We start from the raw sequence: 14338 nt of genomic DNA on the forward strand, positions 1-14338 counted from the left end.
AGATCGTGTTCTAACCTAAATTGAACTAAACTCTAGTGCACTTGGAGACGAAGCGAGACCCTGTTTTCAAGTGGACCAACGTTTTGTGCAGACAAGCACCAGAGTTCAAATAAGCTTTCATACCACCTCAAACGAACCGGACTATCCCACAAAATGCTCCAGGGTTCAGTTCAAATGGACCAAACAGCTCAAGCGTGAAAGCACCCGTAGTAACCGCTTACGCCATTTTTTGTGCGTTTTGTTTTCTCCAAGTTCTCATGAAAAAAAATTATCATAAGTCAGACTTCAACACGGCACAAAAGTTATGGCTTAAAAAAAGAAAATTGTTCTTTTGCATACAACTACGTTTTACATTATTTGATCATAATAGTCAGAACAAACCCACCCCATCACCACATTGAACTGGCTGGACGGGAACTTCTTTGGTCATAACTGTACTGTAGTTATTGTTTTACTTTGTTCCAGACCAAATTAAAGAAAAAACTGATTATGAAAATAAATAGTTTAGACTGCAACTGTATCATAAATAATACAAACTGGTAGAAAACAGGATAAAAAAGATAATTATTACAGTATATAAACTGTAATATTATGGGGGCATAGTTGTGGTCAATGTGTTTCAAAGGTATGTGTGTGTAAGGAGAACATGCCTACACTCATATGCTTAGGTACCTGTGTACACATGGTAACCATTGTTATCATGTAATTTTGTATATACTCTATATATACCCCACTCTAAGATCACGTTCTTGACAGTTCACAATCAGCTGGTGGATTTAATAGTCCGTATTTTTCCTTTAATTGTACAAGCCAAAAATCGTTTTTTAATGCCAAAAATAACACCAAATATCCATAATGTTTCCCCCACATTTATTCTGCAGTGACACTGCGTCCATTAATGAGGCAACTGTCTGCAGTTAGTTCACGTCTGTGACAGCAGGACAGTAGAGTGTGTTATCTAAACTGCTCAATCAGTTGAAATGTTGTTGGTAGCCTACTGGTTACAAACAGGCTCGGTAGTGAACGACGCGCTAAAGTGCTGACAGATTCGGTGCTGTTGGGTTTTGTAGCTGAGCTACTAAATGCAGTGATGCTGTTTTGCCCTCATTGTTCTCTGTGGAGTTTTCTGGAAGTTACGTAATGTAATAATTTTCTGTTGACTTAATTGGCTAATCCCCTAGCACTAGTACACATGGCTGAAAGCTGAAGTCATTTACCAAACAAAGCCTCCCTTCTGCTGTAGTGTGACTGTTCGTGGTTTGTCTGTACCTTGTCGGCGTTGTCTGCAGCCAGCAGGTTGGTGGCGAGTGTCTGCAGTTTGTGCTGTGCCATGTTTTTCAGTGCCGCCAGGCTGCGGCGAGTCATCGCCTGCTTCAGGTTCACAGCTGAGTGGGTCAGAGCGTCCACAGTGGCAGGAGCCAGCTCGTCACAGGCATTCAGGATCTCTACTGCTGTTATGCCCATCACACAGCGGTCCAAAGCTCCTGAAAACACAAGCAAGTTAACAAACCTGTATATGTATATCTAAATGCTACAGTGATATTTTAGCGTAGAAGAACTTGACTGGTCTGCACAGAGCTCTGACCTCAGCCCGTTCCAACACCTTTGGGATGAACTGGAACACCGACTGTGAGTCAGGCCTTATTGCCTAAACATCAATAACATCAGTGTTGGACCGCACTAATGCTGTCATGGGTGAATGGGAGCAAAAACCTGTTATAGCAGCAGATCATTGCCCATGCTTTTGGAATGCCATATTCAGCTATCGCATATGTGTCTACATACTTTTGGCCATGTAGTTTACCAGGGTAATCACACTACTTTTACCTCAGCCTCCTTCTGTCTGTGCTTTTTCTCTCTCTTTCGCTCCATTCCTATCAACCACTTGCACTCTGTTTCCATTAATCTTTCTCTACACTCCTGCACTCTCCTTCTATATATATCAATCTTCCAATCTCTTTCTCACGTCATCTCCTACTCCACTTGTCTAGATGTCATCTATTGTCTCAAATATGATTCAGGTCACATATAGTCATCTCCATCTCTGACTGCAACAATCCTCTACCTTTACAGAAAGAGAGGGAGACATCATTAGCTGACAGAGCTGACATCAGTATTGACTCTGGTATTGAGTGAGAGAAGAAGTGGTACCATTATACCTGGGTGTGTGTGCGATGAAGGGCCTGTGAGCCATTGCCCTATTACATGTCCAACGCCTGAGTACACACACACACCTTCCTTAATTTCACACTTAGCTACCCTGCAATCTCCCAGCACTACAGCTCATTCAGGACACGGACACACACACACACACACACACACACACACATCTCTCAAGCTAATGTTACCTCGACATGCACATACTGTATATTGTGTTGTCATGGTAACAAGTAAACAGAGGATAGAGGCGTCAAAAGAGAGAGATTTAAAGGGATAATTAAACATTCACTTTTTTTCCTGAGGCAATCTCGATATCAATCTTGTGTCTGTGTTACGTACAGAGCTGGATTTAGGAGGTGGTTAGCCTAGCTTAGCATAAAGACTGGAAGCAGGGGAAAACAGCAAGCCGGGCTCTGTCAAATTTCAACAATACCCTGACAAAACACCTCCAATGCTCACTAATTAACATGTCATATCGTGTTTGTTTAATCCACACAAAAACCAAAACGTAGAAATTACAATTTGTGGTTTTAGGAGGAGTTATGTGCTGGAACTATTACTAATAAAAAGGCCCTGGAAAACGTCTCCAGAACTAAATTTAAACCCTGGTTTCTGCGGTTGAAGCGCAAAAGGTTCCTCAGACAGTTCCTAGTACCAGGGAAAGTTGCGGTAAAGAAGCAGGTAAACTGAAACACAGGATTTTTGCTCTCCTTTTTAAAGTTGGAGTTTATTGTTAAAGCAGCTGAAAAAAGGTTTATTTCAAAAACATTTCAAGGACTACACTTTCAACATATAGCATGTTGTTAATGGTCTTTAGGGACATACTGTATTTCTGGGTTAAAAAGAAAGTTTCCTTAAGAACATTTTATTATTGTGCAGGTTAACAAGTGAGATTGGTTACTGGGTTACTTTAGCCTAAAAACTGGATTTGTTCATAACGTGGGGTGCCAAATACACTCTCTAAAGTTGAGTTTCCGCCAAGCATTCCAGTTCAGTTCAGTTCGTTACACATTACAACGGTTATTTTGAAAAAAATTTGAAGGTTCCTGTTACTTTTTTTGGTACCACCTCGGTCATGGTTCCAAGCGAGCTGAGCCGATACAAAAGTATATAATTGAAATACTGCAGACCACTAATTAGCCAGTGAGAATTGTCACTAGCCTGACATGGGACATCTTGCATAACCTGGCATTTTTTTAAAAGCCGCGTCGCATCGAAGATGCTATCACGGCAGTTTCCCAGTTTTCCCAGTTACCAGATTTAAACGTTTGGACCTGTTTCCACTGATACGACCGCGGCTTTTTTCTGAAATAAGCGATCATGCTGAGGATAAAGCAGAAGAAGCTAATGAACCTTCTGAAGTAATGGGACACACTAACTTCTGTTGAATTGCCACAGGATAGTAGAGAGAAATATTTGTGGGAATGGATTGTTTTGGAGCTATTTAGTTCATTGCCAAGCATTGCCCATTGAAGAAAGAAGTACAGTAAGGATGGCATCTCAGCTGCACTTTAACTCATGCTAATGGTTCAGCATTTACCCAACTCTAAGCAAGAATAGGTCACCGATTTCTCACCTGTATCCATCTGCCAGACATAGACGGAACCGTCAGAGCATCCCACCACCAGGTAGTCATCTGCCGGACGCCACTTGATGACCTGGATGGGGAAGAGGTGTCGCGACGCCAGCATGATGCACTTCCTCTCCCTGAGACTGAGCAGGCCAACGGAGTGGTCGCTGGCCACCGAGCAGACGCAGTGCTGAACCCGAGTCTGTAGAGGAAACACAGCAGGTAATAATGATCATCTAAAGAACTGTACCTGAGGACAAATTGGAAGGTCGCTGACAGATTATTGGAGGAAAAGATAGAATTTAATCTCTTTATTGAATCTGAATCCTTTAATATTCTTTCAGGTTTCAATAATTTTAAAGCCTGTGTGTCTAGGATGATTCCTGACTTTGGCTCCTTCTTGTGTTTAGGGGTTTCACCGAGTTAAGTAGTCGACTATTTCATCCACTAGTCAGCGCTGTGGGAAGTAGTTGAATACTCGTGTATGATATATATCTGTATAGGATATAATTTTAGCAAGTATCGCCAGATTTAGAGTAGTTAATGTCTAAAACACCAATGCCTGTATATATTTACATGGTTTCTGCTACATCCACTCTGATGTGGCACCACAGCTATCCCTTGGGCATAATATGACCCATCATAACACTATTTACCAGCAGTGTTACAGCTGGAGCACAATTTCTTTTCTTAGCCAATAATTTGTTGCGGTAAGCTAAAGACTACTACTACTCTTCATAACACAACACTTCCTGCATGTAATTCATGTGTTGCTTTTAATAATGCTAGAGATGCGAATGAATAATTAACTTGTCACCTGGTTAAGGTAATCTTAAAAAAGGATGTAGACATTTTTTAGCACACTTTGTCAGAAAAATAAGTTTAAACATTGCATGGGTGAAATGGAAACATCTCTGACAAATCATGACAAAGGAGAGCAGACCAGAAAACAACGAGGACTGACGATTAAAAAAAAAACTTTAAAAACTTTTTATGAAGCTTTAAACAGTAAAATGGAAAAGTACAGAAATTGACTAATGACAACGTATATTGACATACCTAAAACACATACAAAAGTATAGGATCCCCTTATGATTTTGTACATTTGCCCATTGACAAAGAAATGATCAGTCTATAATTTGAATAGTAGGTTAATTTGAAAAGTGAGAAACAGAATAATAATAAAACAATCCAGACAAACGCATGTCAAACACGTTATGAATTGATTTGCATTTTAATGAGAGAAATAAGTATTTCTACTATTTATAGATTTCTGGCTCCGAGGTGTCTTTTCTACAGGTAACGAGCTGAGATTAGGAGCACGCTCATAAAGGGAGTGCTCCTAATCTCATCTTGTTACCTGTAGAAAAGACACCTGTCCACAGAAGCAATCAATCAATCAGATTCCAAACTCTCCACCATAGTCAAGACCAAAGAGCTGTCCAAGGATGTCAGGGACAAGATTGTAGACCTAAACAAGGTGAGCTTGGTGAGAAAGTGACAACAGTTGGTGCGATTATTCGCAAATGGAAGAAACACAAAAGAACTGTCAATCTCCCTCGGTCTGGGGCTCCATGCAAGATCTCACCTCGTGGAGTTGCAATGATCATGAGAATGGTGAGGAATCAAAACTACACGGGAGGATGTTGTCAATGATCTCAAGGCAGCTGGGACCATAGTCACCAAGAAAACAATTGGTAACACACTACGGGGTGAAGGGCTGAAATCCTGCAGCGCCTGCAGGGTCCCCCTGCTCAAGAAAGCACATGTACAGGCAAGTCTGAAGTTTGCCAATGAACATATGAATGATTCAGAGGAGAACTGGGTGAAATTGTTGTGGTCATATGAGACCAAAATCGAGCTTTTTGGCATCAACTCAACTCACTGTGTTTGGAGGAGGAGGAATGCTGCCTATGACCCCATGAACGCCATCCCCACCGTCAAACATAGAAGTGGAAACATTATGCTTTGGGAGTGTTTTTCTGCTAAGGGGACAGGACAACTTCAACGTATCAAAAGCGACGATGGACGGGGCCATGTACCATCAAATCTTGGGTGAGAACCTCCTTCCCTCAGCCAGGGCATTGAAAATGGATCGTGGATGGGTATTCCAGCATGACAATGGCCCAAAACACAAGGCCAAGGCAACAAAGGAATGGCTCAAGAAGAACCACATGAAGGTCCTGGAGTGGCCTAGCCAGTCTCTAGACCTTAATCCCATAGAAAATCTGTGGAGGGAGCTGAAGGTTCGAGTTACCAAACGTCAGCCTCAAAACCTTAATGACTTGGAGAACATCTGCAAAAAGGAGTGGGACAAAATCCCACCTGATATGTGTGCAAACCTGGTGGCCAACTACAAGAAACGCCTGACCTCTGTGATTGCCAACAAGGGTTTTGCCACCAAGTACTAAGTCATGTTTTTGCAGAGGGGTCAAATACTTATTTCCCTCATTAAAATGCAAATCAATTCATAACGTGTTTGACATGCGTTTGTCTGGATTTTTTTGTTGTTATTCTGTCTCTCACTGTTCAAATAAACCTACCATTAAAATTATAGACTGATCATTTCTTTGTCAGTGGGCAAACAAACAAAATCAGCAGGGGATCTGTAACTGTAGAAAGCCAGAGAAACAAGTGTTTTTTGCCTGATTTGACAGTGGGGCCTAATCGAAAATGTAGAGGGAGGCAGTTCCACAACTTGGGCCTGGCCACAGAAAAAGCATGGTCACCTTTATGCCTCAAATGGCTATTTTGGATGGAAAGGAGCAGCCTTTAAGATGACCTCAGTATTCTAGGGGGGGACAGTAGGAATGTAAAAAGTCACTGAGATATGCTAGAGCTAGCCTATTCAGAGCTTTAAAAAGGAAAAGTACAATCTTGTAGTCAAATCCAAATGAGAGTAATAGTGTACAAGAGTCAAATCCCAACCTGAAAGCAGGGTTTCCACTGACTTTCTGTCCTTAACTTTATACAACAATAACCTGACTGGTCAGCAGTGATGTAATGAATTATTCAAAAAAAATCAAAGTTTCTCCTGCAGTATTATTGTTGGCTCTGAGAGCCATTTACTCACTGCAGATGCTCAGTAGACCAGCTGTTAATTGAAAAAGGATACTGATGTAACATTTGCTTTGGCGATAACTGACTTTTGTAATATTTCAAAAAAGAGAACAGACACAAAACAGGAAATGTCTTAATTAAAGCATGTGTGTGATAGGTCATTCTCATCAGCATGATATCTCATTTCCATGGTAACCACACAATTCTGACCATTGGATCTTAATGTCAGTTAAACGGCATAATGTTTGGTTTAATGGACGACCGTGTGTGTCTGTGCATTCAACATTTGACCACAACACAATGTCATTAAAATTCTCTCCAACAATAACATCACCCCCGTAACATTTACATCTAATGTCAGCAACAAAACACACTACTCCCTCTCGGTATATTCATCACACACAAACGCAACAAACAACAAAGAAAAACAAGCAACTCAAGACTGAAAAAAGAGAATGTGTCTAGTGAGCTATCCTGAAAAAGAAAAAGGCACAAAAGAAACAAACACATAAAGCTACATGTCAGAGGTCTTACACTGCAGTTTTCAGGTGGGACAATGAGCTGGGTGATCTCTCCTCCGTGGACACAGAAAATGTGCTTCATCTCTCCAGTGAAAATGTCCCAGACGATGACGGAGAAGTCCACTCCTCCGGACACCAGCGAGCGCTGGTCGTAGCGGGGGGAGATCTGGTATGGATACAGGACGCACGTCACCTTGTTCCGGTGACCTCGCAGGGTACGATGGGGCGGCCAGCCTGCGGGACGGACAGACGCAACACTCAGAATAGATGAAGACATAAGATACGCGGAAGGGAGGCAAGTGGAGGACTCAAGGAGGCAATTTAAGGGTTATGAGATGCAACCTATGTGATAGTAGATATGTGATTTTAGCAGGAAATCGGAAGCATTCAATTGGTAACCTGCATGCGCATCACCACGAGCACAGGATTTTTTTTCTAATTAATCAGATAGAGAGAAGGAGATATTATTTTAGCAGTTCCTCATTATCGTGAAGGTCTAAGGACCCAGACGTCATCAATAAAGTGATGCAGATCGTGCTGGATTTATTTTTATTTATTTTTTTATTTATTTATGCACCTGTCACTAAGACTTTATGGTGTGCAACAACTTTGTTGAAATTGCAAACAGTTCCTCATCAATAATTGAGTGAAACATAAACAGTAAATATCCTTCCCTGCTATTACAGCACAAGATGCATCTTTTTCTTCTTGTGTCTACCTGTTCTTCATTATTCACGATACATGAGGTTGAGTTGCAATCTAGATGAACAATGGTGTTAACCAGTCATTTATTCTGACACCAGAGAAGATAAATAAGCACAAGTGAAGTAGTAGAGTGCAGCATGACTTACTGACCTGATGATGCTGGATGACATCACTAAAACTGTCCAATCAATGTATTACTTGTCAGTCCATATGAACCCATGTTTACAGCTCCTAATTTGTTTATAATAATCAGTGTGAACACAAAATGAACCAGAACTAAAAAGGCAATGTTGTATCATTTCTTCTTTAGTCCAGATCTGAAGAAATGAATTAGCTCCTGACAGCAATGATTAGAGCTATTAAAGTTTAGTTGGTAGCCCCGTTTTGTTTATTTATTGATTGTTTAATGTAGATGGCCTGTTTACTGTTGACTTTTTGTCAATCTTTTTCCAGCGTCTACTTTCTCAACACTGGACAGCTTCTAGCTCCCTGTGTCTCTCCCTCACCTCTCCTGAGCATGTGCTCCCCCTGCAGCAGCTGGACAATGGCGGTCTGAGTGGCAGGAACCAGGATGATGCTACCGTCTTCTCTCCCACACACCAGGCGACCCTGAGAGGGGATATACACGCTGGCTGTCACCTGCGGGAACAAAACACACACACACACACACACACAGACACAGACACACACACACACACACAGAGTCAGAAACCTAACAACCAAACTATAATGTCAGTTATCCAAGTATATCAATTATTATTTATATTATATCCTATTTTTTTGTTTTAAACTTTATCTTTGTTATCTTATCTTATTTTTATCTTGCTTATTTCTTTCTGTATGTGTCCTTGTAACTTGTTGCTGTAAGCTATCTACCTACCTACCTACCTATCAGCTATCTACACCTACCTACCTATCTACACCTACCTACCTATCAGCTATCTATCTACACCTACCTACCTACAGTGGGGCAAAAAAGTATTTAGTCAGCCACCAATTGTGCAAGTTCTCCCACTTAAAAAGATGAGAGAGGCCTGTAAGTTTCATCATAGGTACAGTTCAACTATGAGAGACAAAATGAGGAAAGAAAATCCAGAAAATTACATTGTAGCATTTTTAATGAATTTATTTGCAAATTCCTCTGGAAAATAAGTATTTGGTCACCTACAAACAAGCAATATTTCTGGCTCTCACAGACCTGTAACGTCTTCTTTAAGAGGCTCCTCTGTCCTCCACTCGTTACCTGTATTAATGGCACCTGTTTGAACTTGTTATCAGTATAAAAGACACCTGTCCACAACCTCAAACAGTCACACTCCAAACTCCACTATGGCCAAGACCAAAGAGCTGTCAAAGGACACCAGAAACAAAATTGTAGACCTGCACCAGGCTGGGAAGACTGAATCTGCAATAGGCAAGCAGCTTGGTGTGAAGAAATCAACTGTGGGAAAAATTATAAGAAAATGGAAGACATACAAGACCACTAATAATCTCCCTCGATCCGGGGCTCCACGCAAGATCTCACCCCGTGGGGTCAAAATGATCACAAGAACGGTGAGAAAAAATCCCAGAACCACACGGGGGGACCTAGTGAATGACCTGCAGAGAGCTGGGACCAAAGTAACAAAGGCTACCATCAGTAACACACTATGCCGCCAGGGACTCAAATCCTGCAGTGCCAGACGTGTCCCCCTGCTTAAGCCAGTACATGTCCAGGCCCGTCTAGAGTTTGCTAGAGAGCATTTGGATGATCCAGAAGAGGATTGGGAGAATGTCATATGGTCAGATGAAACCAAAATAGAACTTTTTGGTAAAAACTCAACTTGTCGTGTTTGGAGGGGAAAGAATGCTGAGTTGCATCCAAAGAACACCATACCTACTGTGAAGCATGGGGGTAGAAACATCATGCTTTGGGACTGTTTTTCTGCAAAGGGACCAGGACGACTGATCCGTGTAAAGGAAGGAATGAATGGGGCCATGTATCATGAGATTTTGAGTGAAAACCTCCTTCCATCAGCAAGGGCATTGAAGATGAAACGTGGCTGGGTCTTTCAGCATGACAATGATCCCAAACACACCGCCTGGGCAACGAAGGAGTGGCTGCGTAAGAAGCATTTCAAGGTCCTGGAGTGGTCTAGCCAGTCTCCAGATCTCAACCCCATAGAAAATCTTTGGAGGGAGTTGAAAGTCCGTGTTGCCCAGCGACAGCCCCAAAACATCACTGCTCTAGAGGAGATCTGCATGGAGGAATGAGCCAAAATACCAGCAACAGTGTGTGAAAACCTTGTGAAGACTTACAGAAAACGTTTGGCCTGTGTCATTGCCAACAAAGGGTATATAACAAAGTATTGAGATGAACTTTTGTTATTGACCAAATACTTATTTTCCACCATAATTTGCAAATAAATTCATTAAAAATCCTACAATGACATTTTCTGGATTTTTTTTCTCATTTTGTCTCTCATAGTTGAAGTGTACCTATGATGAAAATTACAGGCCTCTCTCATCTTTTTAAGTGGGAGAACTTGCACAATTGGTGGCTGACTAAATACTTTTTTGCCCCACTGTATCAGCTATCTATCTACACCTACCTACCTATCTACCTACCTACCTGCTATCTATCTACACTTACCTACCTATCAGCTATCTATCTACACCTATCTATCTACACTTACCTACCTATCAGCTATCTATCTACACCTACCTACCTATCAGCTATCTATCTACACCTATCTATCTACCTACCTACCTATCAGCTATCTATCTACACCTATCTATCTACACCTACCTACCTATCTATCTATCTACCTACCTACCGACCTACCTATCAGCTATCTACCTACCTACCAGCTACCTACCGACCTACCTATCAGCTATCTATCTACCTACCTACCTACCTACCTACCTATCTAATCTAATCTAAATATTCAATGCACAAATACAATCTCAGAGAGGATATCCAGAATCCCAACTGGCTTTCACAAGAAAATAGGAGAAACATATGAAAATCAGGAGCAGAACCAACATCTATTCCATCTGTATGACTTTTCAACGCTAAACACTTTTATAAATTAATTTTGAAAGTTCTATAAACATTTCATTTTAGCCAGGAAATTTGTCTGAGTTCAAACCTTGATGGGTCCTTCTTTTCCAGGAAGAGCACTTAGCTGGTCGATGATCCCTGCAGACACGGGGGTCAACTTATCAAACGCCTCCTGGAGACTGATGGTGGACGACACCTGCAGCTCTGCACAGAGACAGAGAGAGGCAGAGATACAGCCTGAATAAAGCCTCTGGAAGCCTTTGAAGTGTTGGATAAAGTAATAAAACACTAAACTTGAAGCAAAGAAATAGAACAGAAAAGCAATGTCACGCAGCAAATGTCATATTTAAGGCATATGACTATTATTGAAGCCATCATCTACTAACTAAATGGATCAAATAGTTAGAACATTTAATTAAAAACAATATATTATCATTCCATATTGCATATAGGGAGCCTCTAATATTTATCTTTTTTATATAAACTTGTTTATTGTTGTTTTAGATATCAATTTACTGTTTTTGGTTGGATCAAATCCTACTAATTAAAAACAATGTTAATTAAGTCAATTCTATGTGAAGTTGTGTTCATTTGCACTAGAGGCAAGTTTAAAAAAGGGCACTTTTTGTCATTTTGGTTTCATTTTTACAAAATTAAATTCACATCATGAACCCATTTAAGGAACAAAAAATGTCAAAAATATTAACTGCCAACCAACCAACCAACCAACCAACCAACCAACCAACAGTCCCATGACACATTTTGACCACTAGATGTCACTCAGCCTCAGTGTTTCAACACTGTCTCAGGGAATACATTTCTCTAACACTCCACACGCTAACAAAAAGTAATCTAATAAAAAGGTCAGTGGAACATTTATCAACTATGTGAAGCATATGGACTTCATGGCCAATGAAAAAGAGAAATCAATATGATTTATGATAAACCATGCAGGAAACATAACTTTCTTTTCTTCTATTTTAATGTTGAATTGAAATAGGTATATCGTAAATATTATTACCAATGGTTTTCTTTTCTTTGTCATATTTTATAAACAGGTAATGTATATTATAAGTGGTTATTTTTGTATAAATGATTACTAAGAGGGATTACTGATGGCAAGAAGTGTGTTCTTTTGGTTGTTTTTCTCTTTTCAACTTTTTTTTTTTATAAACAATAATTTTTTGTAAAACTACCTTTTAGATAATTTGTGAGGGGGAAAAAAATATTCTGTAACGTCACTGTAAGAACACCAGTGGACTACGTGTTTTTGTAGTTCATTAAGACCAACAGCGGCAGTCACGCCCTCCTTACCTGCAGCGGTCGACAGCGGCTGCAGAGGCGAGGTGTCTGGGATGCTCCACAGGGACAGTCTGCCCGCTGAGTCTCCCTGGATCAGCAACTTATGGAGGGGCTCCCGTCGGCCAAAGAAGAACCGAGTCACAGGAGGACAGATCAGGAGCTGGAGGATGGTGGAGGAAAAAAAAGAAAGCCATGTCATCATATGAAAGCCTGAAGCGCTAAATCTCCCAAATAACACCTTCAACAGTAGTGTTTGGGGGAATTTCAGCCTAAAATTCATCAGAGCACATTTTTCTTAACAATTGGAGTATTCCTTTAAAGACTGTTAGTTTAGTTTGTCATGCTATAATGGTTCTTAGTCTGAGAATGTGAAGCTGAAATGTTTGGTTTTGCGCTCTGGTTGCCTTCAAACAAACAAACAGCAACAACCCACAGCACACTGCAGGAAAACAGAACCACGCAGCTCTGACATCTGACTCCTCTACAGGCTGAAAACATGTACAAATCATTTGATAGTGAATACTGGTTGCATCTAACATGCTGTTTGGGTCTTACTGGGGCTTTTTCATCAGATCAGGGCCGATAGGATCAGAGATACATGAAGTCCAGCAGCAGAGCAAATGTAGCCACTGTAGAATTCCAATGATCGCACCCAAACTGTTGCTTCCCCCATCAGAACATGTGCTAAATGCTGCACAGAGGAAGGACTGGTGGGGTTAAAACTACAGGTACAAATAGGATGAGGCTCATGTGACTGAAGCTAACCAAAATATAAGTGGCCAGCAGTCTTCCCAGGTACTTCGGTACTAATATGGAAACTTAGTCATGTCTGACCTCAATACCTAACCTATTTCCACCTTTTGAACGCTCAGCTGGTTTGCTCAGTTTACTGTCCTTTTATTCACAGGCTTATAGCATAGTCACTTCATGTCACTTTTTTGGTTTTCCATTGGCAAACGTTGTAGATAGTACCTGGTACCACCTCGGTTGAGGTTTCAAGCAAGGGTACAATTGACGAAGTGCAGTAGTCTTGTGTCGTTGGAGAATGAGTAGTTCAATAGAACGCATGTTTTGGGGGAACGAACTGAACTGAATCACTTTCAAGAGTCATTCTTTTCTTAGCTCATTATAACCTCTTTGTCAAGTCAAGCCAACTTTATTGTCAATCCTGCAATAAGTGCCAGACATACAGAGCAACTGAAAATACGTTTCTCTCCGACCCACGGTACAATAAGGACACGTACAACAAGTAGAATATAAAAGATAAGAAATATATACAAATAAAGATTAAAAAAAAGATAAGTAATGTGTACAAATAGGATAAAGAAACATAATATATACAATACAGTAATACATTCTAAATAGTGCAAATGTAAGGCAGTAAAATAAACAGTACAGAAAACTAAAAATGAAGATATTTGAAATGTGCAATATAAAAAGAGTTCCTAAGTGTCTTCTTTTATATAAAGTGGCCAATCCAGATCCTGATGGGGGGGGGGGGGGGGGGGTGTTGAGCTTCCTGACTGCCTGGGGAATGAAGCTGTTTGACAGTCTGGTGGAACAGGCTCAGATGCTCCGTACCATCTCCCAGATGGCAAGAGGCTGAAGAGGCTGTGTGGGGGGTGGCTGAGGTCAGCTCTGTCAGTTGTGAGTCGAGTGCGAGGAGCAAACGTGCAGGGACTCACTGAGTAACTGATTTGAGTAGTTTGACTTTGAGAAATGGTGTAATTTTTTTAATGCCAAATGCAGGTGGATATCTCACCTACAGTAAATCCTTCAATCTTGAGAGCCTAAACATGACCAGCTTTCTTAACTACATAGAGCCTTAATCAGTCACATTAACTTCATGATATTTGTCCCTCATGAGAAGGAGTGATCAGGTGTTATTTACAGTGGTTACCACTATCCATTAACAGGTAGTCGGTTTCCCTTTGCTCGGTTCAGCAGCAGTGAGGTGTTACGCCTGTCAAATCATGG

The 14338-nt window shown here is 40.8% G+C and overlaps 1 protein-coding gene across 4 annotated transcripts in view; it reads right to left on the reverse strand.

Annotated features, from left to right (window-relative positions):
- Positions 1-14338, reverse strand: part of wdr7 (WD repeat domain 7) — a 159271-nt gene that overhangs the window by 123926 nt on the left and 21007 nt on the right. For all 4 annotated transcript variants that reach the window (XM_078272136.1, XM_078272135.1, XM_078272138.1 and 1 more), the window contains exons 10-15: positions 12374-12521; positions 11148-11263; positions 8523-8655; positions 7325-7545; positions 3737-3932; positions 1270-1484 (exon numbers count right to left, since the gene is read on the reverse strand). In XM_078272136.1, coding sequence (XP_078128262.1) covers positions 1270-1484; positions 3737-3932; positions 7325-7545; positions 8523-8655; positions 11148-11263; positions 12374-12521 — 1029 coding nt within the window. The remainder of the gene's footprint in view (positions 1-1269; positions 1485-3736; positions 3933-7324; positions 7546-8522; positions 8656-11147; positions 11264-12373; positions 12522-14338) is intronic.

Source organism: Sander vitreus, chromosome 16, assembly GCF_031162955.1.
Source record: "Sander vitreus isolate 19-12246 chromosome 16, sanVit1, whole genome shotgun sequence".
Classification (NCBI taxonomy): domain Eukaryota; kingdom Metazoa; phylum Chordata; class Actinopteri; order Perciformes; family Percidae; genus Sander; species Sander vitreus.